At 42.9% G+C, this 12,489-nt stretch overlaps 1 protein-coding gene across 1 annotated transcript in view; it reads right to left on the bottom strand.

Annotated features, from left to right (window-relative positions):
- Positions 1-12,489, bottom strand: part of slc2a9l2 (solute carrier family 2 member 9, like 2) — a 265,970-nt gene that overhangs the window by 201,465 nt on the left and 52,016 nt on the right. The window contains exon 6 of the mRNA XM_084173878.1: positions 9,633-9,778. Within this exon, the coding sequence (XP_084030004.1) occupies positions 9,633-9,778 (146 nt within the window). The remainder of the gene's footprint in view (positions 1-9,632; positions 9,779-12,489) is intronic.

Raw genomic sequence — 12,489 nt, 5'->3', positions numbered from 1 at the left:
TTGGGCACAGGGACTATGGTGGTCTGCTTGAAACATGTAGGTATTACAGGGAGAGGTTGAAAATGTCAGTAAAGAGACTTTCCAGTTGGTCCACGCATGCTCTGAGTAAACGTCCTGGTAATCCGTCTGGCCCTGCGGCCTTGTGAATGTTGACCTGTTTAAAGGTCTTGCTCACATCGGCTACGGAGAGCGTGATCACACAGTCGTCCGGAACAGCTGGTGCTCTCATGCATGCTTCAGTGTTGCTTGCCTCAAAGCGAGCATAAATGGCATTTAGCCCATCTGATAGGCTTGCGTCACAGGGCAGCTCGCGGCTGGGTTTCCCTTTGTAGTCCGTAATAGTTTGCAAGCCCTGCCACATCCAACGAGCGTCAGAGCCGGTGTAGTAGGATTTCTTATAAGCATCTGGATTAGAGTCCCACTCCTTGAAAGCGGCAGCTCTAGCCTTTAGCTCGGTGCGGATGTTGCCTGTAATCCAAGGCTTCTGGTTGGGATATGTACGTACGGTCACTGTGGGGACAACGTCGTCGATGCACTTATTGATGAAGCCAGTGTCTGATGTGGAGTACTCCTCAGTGCCATTGGAAGAATCCTGGAACATATTCCAGTCTGTGCTAGCAAAACAGTCCTGTAGCGTAGCATCCACGCTATCTGACTACTTCCGTATTGAGCGAGTCACTGGTAAATCCTGCTTCAGTTTTTACTTGTAAGCAGGAATCCGGAGGATAGAATTATGGTCAGATTTTCCAAATGGATGGCGAGGGAGAGCTTGTACGCATCTCTGTGTGTGGAGTAAAGGTGGTCTAAAGTTTTTTTTCCCTCTGGTTGCACATGTGACATGCTGGTAAAAATGAGGTAAAATGGATTTAAGTTTGCCTGCATTAAAGTCCTGGCCACTAGGAGCACCGCTTCTGGATGAGCATTTTCTTGTTTGCCTATGGCTATACAGCTCGTTGAGTGCGGTCTTAGTGCCAGCGTCGGTTTGTGGTGGTAAATAGACGGCTATGAAAAATATAGATAAACTCTCTTGGTAGACAGTGTGGTCTACAGCTTATCATGAGGTACTCTACCTCAGGCGAGCAATACCTCGAGACTACCTTAATATTAGACATCGTGCACCAGCTGTTATTGACAAATAGACACACACCCCCACAACTGTATATTATCCGTGTCGTCGTTCAGCCACGACTCGGTGAAACATAAGATATTACAGTTTTTAATGTCCCGTTGGTAGGATCGTCTCGAACGGAGCTCATCCAGTTTATTCTCCAGTGATTGCACGTTGGCTAATAGAACGGACGGTAGAGGCGGGTTACCCACTCGCCAACTAATTCTCACAAGGCACCCTGATCTCCGCCACCTGTATTTCCTTTTCTTCATGCGAATGACAGGGATTTGGGCCTTGTCTGGGAGCAACATTATATCCTTCGCGCCCGACTTCATCCAGTTCGAGGTGAGTAATCGCTGTTCTGATATCCAGAAGCTCTTTTCGGTCATAAGAGACGGTAGCATCAAATAACTTACAAACAATGCCAAAAAAACACACAAAATAACACAATTGGTTAGGAGCCCATAAAACGGCAGCCATCCCGTCCGGCGCCATTCACAATCAGGTGAAGGTGAAGCCTTGGTGGTTAAACCAGAGTCATGCCAAGTCGACATCTACTTCAGACAAAAGGGTAAACATACCAGTCACTTCAACACAATTGCGGAGAAACACCAGAAACGACCTGGTGTTATCTACAGTGATGGACATCATCATCAAAGGTAAACCACAGGAGATGCTGTTGGGGAGGACAGTTATCATTCCGCCTTAGCTGAGGAAACCAGTGTTGCAACAGCTACACTCAGGTCATTGTGGAATGGTTCGCATTAAGGAAATCGTACAAAAGCTACTTCTGGTAGCCTGGATTGGATGGGAGTATTAAGAAAAAAGCAAAAAAATATTCTGCATGTCAGAAGGTTAGCAACGTACCTCAACTTGCACCTCTTCATTCGTGGATTGGCCGGAGGAAGAGTGGTCGTGGATGTTTCTCGTGGTCATGGATGCTCATAGCAATCGCCCAGAGGTTACCATCATGAAGTCTACTACTGCAGAGAAGACCATCAAGAAAGCTTGGAGAAGTGTTTAGTCGGTTCGGATCATCACTCCAACTCTTTAGCGAAAATGGACCGCAGCTAGTGTCCCAAGAAATGAACATGTTCCTACAGGTGAATGGCGTACAGCCCATCAGGTCAGAACCTTGTCATCCATCGAACAACGGGCGGGCGGAGAGGTTCGTACAGACCATGGAACATGCCTTAAAAGCGTCTCAGGGTCAATGGACACTGCACCAACGCTTGAACAGCTTCCTGCTATCCTACAAGAACACGCCTTATGCAACCACCAAGGCTTCACCTGCATCGCTATTCATGAAAAGAGAGCTACACTCAAGCTTCGACCTTCTCAAACCTCCGAACGCAAAGGAGACGGTGTGACGTCAACAGGCGAGCCAAGTCAAACGTTGTGGACTGAGAACAAAGGACAGAGCTTTCAATCCTGGAGAAATTGTCTTATATAGGAACTACCTCAACCGACCAAAGTGGGTTACTGCTACAGTCATTGCTCAGACTGGTCCTGTGTCCTACACTGTCTAAACTGCAGAGGACCTCATCTGTAAAAGGCACACAGATCAGTTACTGTTGAGTAAAGCAACCCTGACAGAACCACCAGTCGTGAGTGGTCCAGAACTGTTACTGCGTGACACACTAACCCAGCATTCATCACCTCGGGGCTCACAGACATGTTCTCAGGACACTGACTCAGCCGCAACCACACAAGTGTGTGACGAGACTGTGACACAGGCTACTCACATGCCTACACCTGTGTCAACGCCACAGTCTAAAGACATTGTTTTTGAGAGTCAGGTTGACCGCCGTTACCCTACGAGAGATAGGCAGGCACCAAGACACTTGCACTTGTAGAACAGTTACTGTTGTTCATAATGGGGACAATTTAAATAGGTGGGGAGGAGATGTTGTGTATTGGGGTTGTGCCGCAGAACATCATGGGAGTTGTGTGTGTTGAGTTCAGCATATTCAGAGACAGTAAATGGTTGAATTGATTCCAGTCTTCAATCTCATCATTATTGAATTGTTATAAAAACGTGGTTATGAAATCCATGAGACATAACATATTCCCTGTTACAGATAACTCAGAATCCTTTTAAACCACAAGGTAATTAAATGGGATACAAACACCCAGCCATATGAAATTGGCCAACTGAGTGACCAATCAAGTCTCTCATACATCACAGGGGGTGGGATTTAATTGGTAGTTATTTGGATAATTTGGAGTCCTTTTCAAAATAAGATAATTCAGATAGCGATTCAGTTATGGGCTCTGCATCCATTACTTCCATTCTACTGAGAATTTTATTACAATATGTTCAATAATCTCACTCCAAGTAGGACTATTTTTAATTGAGGGCACATGACCTGTGAGCATCCACAGTCTTCACAAAGTTGTGGCTTTACATGTCAACAATACTACAATACAGGGCCTGCTGCTGGTAAGAGTAGCAGTGAAAAGCCCATTCATTCTGCCAGGAAGTCTACTCCAAAAATTATCCAAATGTTGTGCCAAAACCCCATCAGCTACAATATCTGTTCATATTTACAGTACATCATCTGAGGGCATAATAGGTCATTGGAGAATATTTATGGATGTTGTGATGAGCTTTTGGTCCAGGGAAGCTAGCTAGAGGCTGCTCAATCTCTGGGGTAATCTCTGAAGACCGAGGGACAGTTCATCTACTTAAACCTTGTTTCTTCCCTTGAGTTTCTACAGCAAATAAATAGTGCCTCCCAAACTAAATCAATGTCTGTGAGATAAAACTCACCCAGAGGAGTGCCGTTTGTAACTCCAAGAAACCCCCTTACCCCCTTACTCAAACCCCCATCAGAGGAGAAAATGATTACTTTTTTACCAATGTGTCCACGATCTCACCGTTTCTAATGCTACAGGGGGAGATTCCCTGGGGTATAGAGAAAACCCATTATCACACCATCACCTGGCTGTAACAAATGTCAAAAAAATGTGTCAATCTCCCCTTGACATTTTCCACATTTTGTTATGTTACAGCCTTATTCTAAAATTGATTAAATTGTTTTTTTCCCTCATCAATCTACACATAATACCCCATAATGACAAATCAAAAACAGGTTTTAAGAAATGTTTGCAAATGTATATTTAAAACCCCCCCAGAAATATCACATTTACGTAAATATTCAAACCCTTTACTCAGTACTTTGTTGAAGCACCTTTGGCAGCGATTACAGCATTGCATCTTCTTGGGTTTGACGCTACAAGCTTTGCACATCTGTATTTGGGGAGTTTCTCCCATTCTTCTCTGCAGATCCTCTCAAGCTCTGTCAGGTTGGATGGGGAGTGTTGCTTCACAGCTAATTTCAGGTCTCTCCTGAGATGTTCGATCGGGTTCAAGTCTGTGCTCTGGCTGGGTCACTCAAGGACATTCAGAGACTTGTTCCGAAGCCACTCCTGCGTTGTCTTGGCTGTGTGCTTAGGGTCGTTGTCCTGTCGGAAGGTTAACCTTCACCCCAGTCAGAGGTACTGAGCGCTCTGGAGCAGGTTTTCATCAAGTATCTCTCTGTACTTTGCTCCATTCATCTTTGCCTCGATCCTGACTAGTCTCCCAGTCCCTGCCGCTGAAAAACATCCCCACAGCATGATGCTGCCACCACCATGCTTCACCGTAGGGATGGTGCCAGGTTTCCTCCAGACGTGACGCTTGGCATTTAGGCCAAAGAGTTCAATCTTGGTTTCATCAGACCAGAGAATCTTGTTTCTCATGGTCTGAGAGTCTTTAGGTGCCTTTTGGCAAACTCCAAGCGGGCTGTCATGTGCCTTTTACTGTTGAGTGGCTTTCGTCTGGCCACTCTACCATAAAGGCCTGATTGGTGGAGTGCTGCAGAGATGGTTGTCCTTCTGGAAGGTTCTCCCATCTCCACAGAGGACCTCTAGAGCTCTGTCAGAGTGACCATCGGGTTCTTGGTCACCTCCCTGACCAAGGCCCTTCTCCCCCGATTGCTCAGTTTGGCCGGGTGGCCAGCTCTAGGAAGAGTCTTGGTGGTTTCAAACCTCTTCCATTTAAGAATTATGGAGGCCACTGTGTTCTTGGGGACCTGCAATGCTGCAGAAATGTTTTGGTACCCTTCCCCAGATCTGTGACTCGACACAATCCTGTCTCGGAGCTCTACAGACAATTCCTCGACCTAATGGCTTGGTTTTGCTCTGACATGCACTGTCCACTGTGGGACCTTATATAGACAGGCGTGTGCCTTTCCAAATCATGTGCAATCAATTGAATTTATCACAGGTGGACTCCAATCAAGTTGTAGAAACATCTCAAGGATGATCAATGGAAACAGGATGCAACTGAGCTCAATTTCGAGTCTCATAGCAAGGGTATGAATACTTATGTAAATAAGGTATCTGTTTTTTTATTTTAATACATTTGCAGAAATTTCTAAAAACCTGTTTTCACTTTGTCTTTATGGGGTATTGTGTGTAGATTGCTGAGGATTGTATTTTATTTTATCCATTTTAGAATAAGGCTGTAACATAACAAAATGTGGAAAAAGTCAAGGGGTCTGAATACTTTCCGAAGGCACTGTATTTCTCGCCCTGCTCCATTGGGGGAAGAAATTGACAGCTGTAAGCTAGGTGTTGATCGCAACTGGCTGACTCATTCAGTGCTAACGTAATATTAGCAGGCTGGTAGTGCTAACGTTAGCAGGCTAATTGGCTAGCAACCTTGCAAGTTGATTTGTAACAATAAATTCATAAAGTATTTGCTTGTAAATTGACTGAACATGTAATTGAAACCGGTAGTCATGGGTGCAAACAATTTTGTTTAATTTGAAGTTATACATTTGAAGTTGTTTATGTTGGAGTTTACAGTATAGGGAATATGCCATATTACATCACACCCCGGAAAAACATTTTCCGACAATTTTCCGGAATTCTGATCGGTTTTATGTAATAACTAAAAAAAATTAAAAGTGCAGTGTAACTTTGCATTGGGACTTTTGATGCGAATACAAATGCAAATCCATATGTTACATGTGGCTACGTTGATGTCACCTACCCTCTAGGGGAACAAGGACAGAGGGGAAGAAGCTGATAAGATCATTTGCAGCCTGAGTCCTTAGTGGAAATAATTCATTAATTTTGGAGTGTTCACTTCGAATCGGATGAGACAGAGTTTCTTCAGAGTTACTTCAGAGTTTCTTTCCTCAGTCAAATTGTTAATATAACAAGAGCTTTGTTTTTACAAGAGGTGTATAAGAGATCCAGTCCTAAGCCAATCTTGGATTTATTTTACTATGAACATGACTGAGCCCTCTAGTCTCTGGTCTAGTCAAACTCAAAGACAAGAGGCACACTCATTTACATAGACAGCCCCTCAAATAACAGTCCCAATAATCAGCTGTGACTCATCTGACTAATCTGGCAAAGCACGATGTACCATAGAACGGCATCCATATTATGACATCCTCAGTTGTCAACTGTGGAGACCATTACAAGGAATGTCTTTGCAGGAAATAGGGAGTTTGCCTGGGAAATATTTGTGCAGAGTAGATCAGATATTAAAGTGGGGTGTTTCTTCATACTCTTTGATGCTGGAAGAGTGTAAAGGCAATAAAAGGATCCAGACATTTACTGTATTTCTACCACACAGGAGAAAATAGCCAGATAGAAGGACAGAAATAGCCACAAGCCAATAGCCAGATAGAAAGCAACACAAGGGAATGGCTTGTGCAACTGAGAGGTGCCAGCTGTCATTAGCCATGGCCATAATCAGTACACTATTTTGGGTTGTAAGACACTCACACCCTGAGGAGGTGTCTGTTGTGTAGTCCTACCGATAATCCGGCAGAATTTGGCCGATGAATATCCCCTTGGGGTAAAGCTAACCATGTTCATTTTAAATGCAGCGAAGAAGAGAATCACATTAGTGAATCAGGACTGAGAATTGTTGAGAGGGAGCAGAACATTTTACACATATCTTCAGCACGTGGATTGGAAATATGAGGAAGTACATGATTGGACTGCTGACCAGGGTAAAACACATTATGTCAAATACTCACAAATAATGAGGTGTCCTTTACTAAGCTCAACCGAGATGCAGGGTGGACGGAGTTTACACATTTGTGTCTATTCCATTGATTTCATTGTACCGGGCAAGCTAAATATAATATAATAATATAATATGCCATTTAGCAGACACTTTTATCCAAAGCGACTTACAGTCATGCGTGCATACATTTTTTTTGTGTATGGGTGGTCCCGGGGATCGAACCCACTACCTTGGCGTTACAAGCGCCGTGCTCTACCAGCTGAGCTACAGAGGACCACATCAAGTGCCTTCTCAAGTATTTGAAAGTAGACCTATTATACATATGTACAGTGCCTTCGGAAAGTATTCAGACCCCTTGACTGCTTCCACATTTTGTTAAGTTACAGCCTTATTCTAAAATTGATCAAATATTTATTTTTTCAGCAATCTACACACAATACCCCATAATGACAAAGCGAAAACAGGTTTTTAGACATTTTAGCAAATATAAAAATAAAAAAATAAACAGAAATACCTTAATTACGTAAATATTCAGACCCATCGCTATAAGACTCAAAATTGAGCTCAGGTGCATCATGTTTCCATTGATCATCCTTGAGATGTTTCTACAACTTGATTGGAGTCCACCTGTGGTAAATTCAATTGATTGGACATGATTTGGAAAGGCACACACCTGTCTATATAAGGTCCCACAGTTGACAGTGCATATCAGAGCAAAAACTAAGCCATGAGGTCAAAGGAATTGTCCGTAGAGCTCCGAGACAGGATTGTGTCGAGGCACAGATCTGGGGAAGGATACCAAAACATTTCTGCAGCATTGAAGGTCCCCAAGAACACAGTGGCCGCCATCATTCTTAAATGGAAGAAGTTTGGAACCAACAAGACTCTTCCTAGCGCTGGCCGCTCGGCCAATCTGAGTAATCGGGGGAGAAGGGCCTTGGTCAGGGAGGTGACCAAGAACCCGATGGTCACTCTGACAGAGCTCTAGAGTTCCTCTGTGGAGAAGGGAGAACCTTCCAGAATGACAAATATCTCTGCAGCACTCTGTCACGCCCTGACGTATGGAACTCTTGTTTGTTGAGTCAGGGTGTGGAAATCTATGTTAGAATTTCTATGTTTATGTTCTAGGTATTCTATTTCTATGTCTGGCCGGGTAGGATTCCCCAATCAGAGGCAGCTGTCGCTCATTGTCTCTGATTGGGGATCATACGTAGGTAGCCCATTGCCTACTGTGTATTGTGGGATCTGTTCCGTATTAGGCTTGTATGTGTATAGCCGGAGGACTTCACGTTACGTTGTTTCTTATTTTGTTGTATGTTTATTTAGTTAAATAAACATGTACGCTTTTTACGCTGCACCTTGGTCTGACCCGTCTCTCAACGATCGTGACACACTCCACCAATCAGGCCACCAAGAGTTTGGCAAAAGGCACCTAAAGACTCTCAGACTATGAGAAACAAGATTCTCTGGTCTGATGAAACCAAGATTGAACTCTTTGGCCTGAATGCCAAGCATCACGTCTGGAGTAAACCTGGCACCATCCCTACGGTGAAGCATGGTGGTGGCAGCATCATGCTGTGGGGATGTTTTTTAGCGGCAGGGACTGGGAGACTAGTCAGGATCGAGGCAAAGATGAACCGAGCAAAGTACAGAAATGGATTAAAAACTGCTCCAGAGCACTCAGGACCTCAGACTGGGGCGAAGGGTCACCTTCCAACAGGACAACGACCCTAAGCACACAGCCAAGACAGCGCAGCAGGAGTGGTCTCTGAATGTCCTTGAGTGGCCCAGCCAGAACCTGATCGAACATCTCTGGAGAGACCTGAAAATAGCTGTGCAGCAACCTGACAAAGCTTGAGAGGATCTGCAGAGAAGAATGGGAGAAACTCCCCAAATACAGGTGTGCCAAGCTTGTAGCGTCATACCCAAGAAGACCCGTTGCTGTAATTGCTGCCAAAGGTGCTTCAACAAAGTACTGAGTAAAGGGTCTGAATACTTACGTAAATGTGATATTTCTGGGGGGGGGTTTTATATACATTTGCAAGCATTTCTGAAAACCTGTTTTTGATTTGTCATTATGGGGTATTATGTGTAGATTGATGAGGGGAAAAAACAATTTGATCAATTTTAGAATAAGGCTGTAACGTAACAAAATGTAGAAAAAGTCAAGGGGTCTGAATACATTCCGAAGGCACTGTATTTTACCCAGGTCTGTTGGGTTGGTGTGTCACTGGCCAATGTAGGGTAAATGTGGTTGGGGAGGCCTAGTAATTTGACTAGCCACATCCCCTAACTTGAAATAATAACACATACATGATGCAGAGATAAAACATGAGATTTGCCATGACAGTTCAAGTTTTGCTCTCATATCTCAAATGTGGATTTGACACTCATTCAACTCTTCATTACGGTATCCATATTAGAAGAGAATCACAATTACCGTCCTAATAAAGGCACCGTATCGTGGAATCCGTCACCAACAGTACTAACCTGGCCCAGAAGTTCGGGAAGTCCCAGGACTTGTCCGGTGAACACCCCCAGGCAGATGAGTATGGCGTTGAATTGGCCAATGGAGCCTCTCACGTGTCTGGGGGATATCTCGCCCAGATACATGGGCAGGGCGCTGAGAGCAATACCTGGAAACACAAGCCAACAAGCACAAAATCAATGGATATTAAGTTCAACATGGACTGCATAGGATTTACTCTTTAAAAGTGATTAATTGTTGTGGATTAAAAATGAGCACTAACTCAGTAATAACCTCATGGTGTAAACACGCCTGAATAGTAAAAATAGACTAAATCCAATAATGGGTGCTTTTATTGTCTCAGCAGATTCTGCTGAAGGAGATTGCATTTCTTGTGTTAACCAATATTTCCTAGTCATATAACCATGCTGTATATACAAATCCTCCTTCACAAAAACATGCTAGAATGCGCAAACTGTTAGGCCACAATATTATTTATTCTGTGTGGATCAAAGTCACATCAAAAGTGAAAACACATCAAAGTCTATCATATCAGGATTGACACAGGACAGCTGTTGACCGGGGAAGACGTCCAGAATCAATTAAAAGCTTTAAAGCCTTTGGAGCAATTGAATTTGAATGGAATCTCAAAGTAAAAATTATTAGAAATCAGGTGTAGATAAAAGATTATGTGTGGTTTCACAATGCCCATGAGAGGAACACAGTGTTTTCAGAAAGTATGTTGTGGTACAGCCTGAATTCTAAATGAATTTCATCAATTTTTTCTCAACCATCTAAACACAATACGCCATAATGACAAAGTGAAAACATGTTATTAGACATTATCTATTGAAAATAAAATACAGAAATATCTCATTTACATAGGTATTCACAAACCTGAGTCAATACTTTGAATGAAGCACCAATAGCAGCGATTACAGCTGTGAGTCTTTCTGGGTGAATCTCTAAGAGCTTTCCACACCTGCATTGTGCAACATTTGCACATTATTCTTTCCTAAATTCTTCAAGCTCTGTCAAATTGGTTGTTCATCATTGATAGAAATAAATATGCAGGTCTTGCCATAGATTTTCAAGTAGATTTAAGTCAAAACTGTAACTTGGCCACTTAGGAACATTCACTGTCATCTTGGTAAGCAACTCCAGTGTAGATTTGTCCTGTAGATTTGTTGTGTAGATTTCAGGTTATTGTCCTGCTGAAAGGTGAATTCATCTCCCAGTGTCTGGCGGAAAGCAGACTGAACCAGGTTTTCCTCTATGATTTTGCCTGTGCTTAGCTCCATTCTGTTATTTTTTTTTTCATCCTTAACGATTACAAGCATACCCATAACATGATGCAGCCACCACTATGCTTCAACATATGGAAAGTGGTACCCAGTAATGTGTGGTGTTGGATTTTCTCCAAACATAACACTTCAATATTTTTGGAATATTTGTATTCTTTACAGGCTTCTTTCTTTTCACTCTGTTAATTAGTGAAGTATTGTGGAGTAAATACAATGTTGTTGATCAATTCTCAGTTTTCTCCTATCACAGCCATTCAACTCGAACTATTTTAAAGTCACCATTGGCCTCATGCTGAGCGGTTTCCTTCCTATCCGGCAACTGAGTTAGGAAGGACTCCTGTATCTTTGTAGTGACTGGGTGTATTGATACACACCATCCAAAGTGTCATTAATAGCTTCACCATGCTCAAAGGGATATTCACTGTCTGCTTTTATTTTTTATTTTTTTACTACTAATAGGTGCCCTTCTTTGCAAGGCATTGGAAAACCTCCCTGGTCTTTGTGGTTGAATCTGTGTTTGAAATTCACTGAGGGACCTCTACAATAGAGAGTGAAAAGAAGGAAAAGAAGGAAGCCTGTACAGAATAAAAATATTCCAAAACATGCATCCTGTTTGCAATAAGGCACTAAAGTAAAACTGTATAAGATGTGGCAAAGAAATACACTTTTTGTCCTGAATACAAAGCGTTATGTTTGGGGCAAATCCAACACAACACATCACTGAGTACCACCCTTCATATTTTCAAGCATGATGGTGGCTGCACCATGTTATGGGTATACTTGTCTTCGGCAAGGAATAAGGAGGGTTTTTTGGATAAAAAGAAATGGAATAGAGCTAAGCACAGGCAAAATCCTAGAGGAAAACCTGGTTTAGTCTGCTTTCCAACAGACACTGGGAGACAAATTCACCTTTCAGCAGGTGTCACGTTCGTTGAAGGACGGGTCAGACCAAGGCGCAGCGTGATATGCATACATGTTTATTTAAAGGAATAAACAACCGACAAAACAACAAAACGAAACGAAACGTGACGTCCAAGGCAGCACAACACAACATACCTTAACTGGAACAAGATCCCACAACCCACTAGTGCCAATAGGCTGCCTAAGTATGGTCCCCAATCAGAGACAACGAGCTACAGCTGCCTCTGATTGGGAACCACACCGGCCAACATAGAAATACACATAATAGAATGTACAACATGGACAAACACCGCAAGGAAAATACACACCCTGACTCAACATACAAGCGTCCTCTGAGTCGGGGCGTGACAGTACCCCCCCCCCCCCCCCAAAGGTGCGGACTCCGACCGCACAACATAAACATAACAGGGTAGAGACTCAGTGGTGTGAATACTTATGTTAATTATATATTTCTGTATTTAATTTTCAATACATTTGCTAAAATTTCTAAAAACATGTTTTCACTTTGTTAATATGGGGTAATGTGTGTATATGGGTGAGAACATGTTTTTTATTTAATCCATTTTGAATTCAGGCTGTAGCAACAAAATGTGGAATAAGTCAAAGGGTAAGAATACTTTCTGAAGGCACTGTACACTAGACAGGTAGGGGCGTG

The sequence above is a fragment of the Coregonus lavaretus genome (genome assembly GCF_964263955.1).
Source record: "Coregonus lavaretus genome assembly, chromosome: 12".
NCBI lineage: Eukaryota > Metazoa > Chordata > Actinopteri > Salmoniformes > Salmonidae > Coregonus > Coregonus lavaretus.
This window is presented reverse-complemented; position numbering and strand designations above follow the sequence as displayed.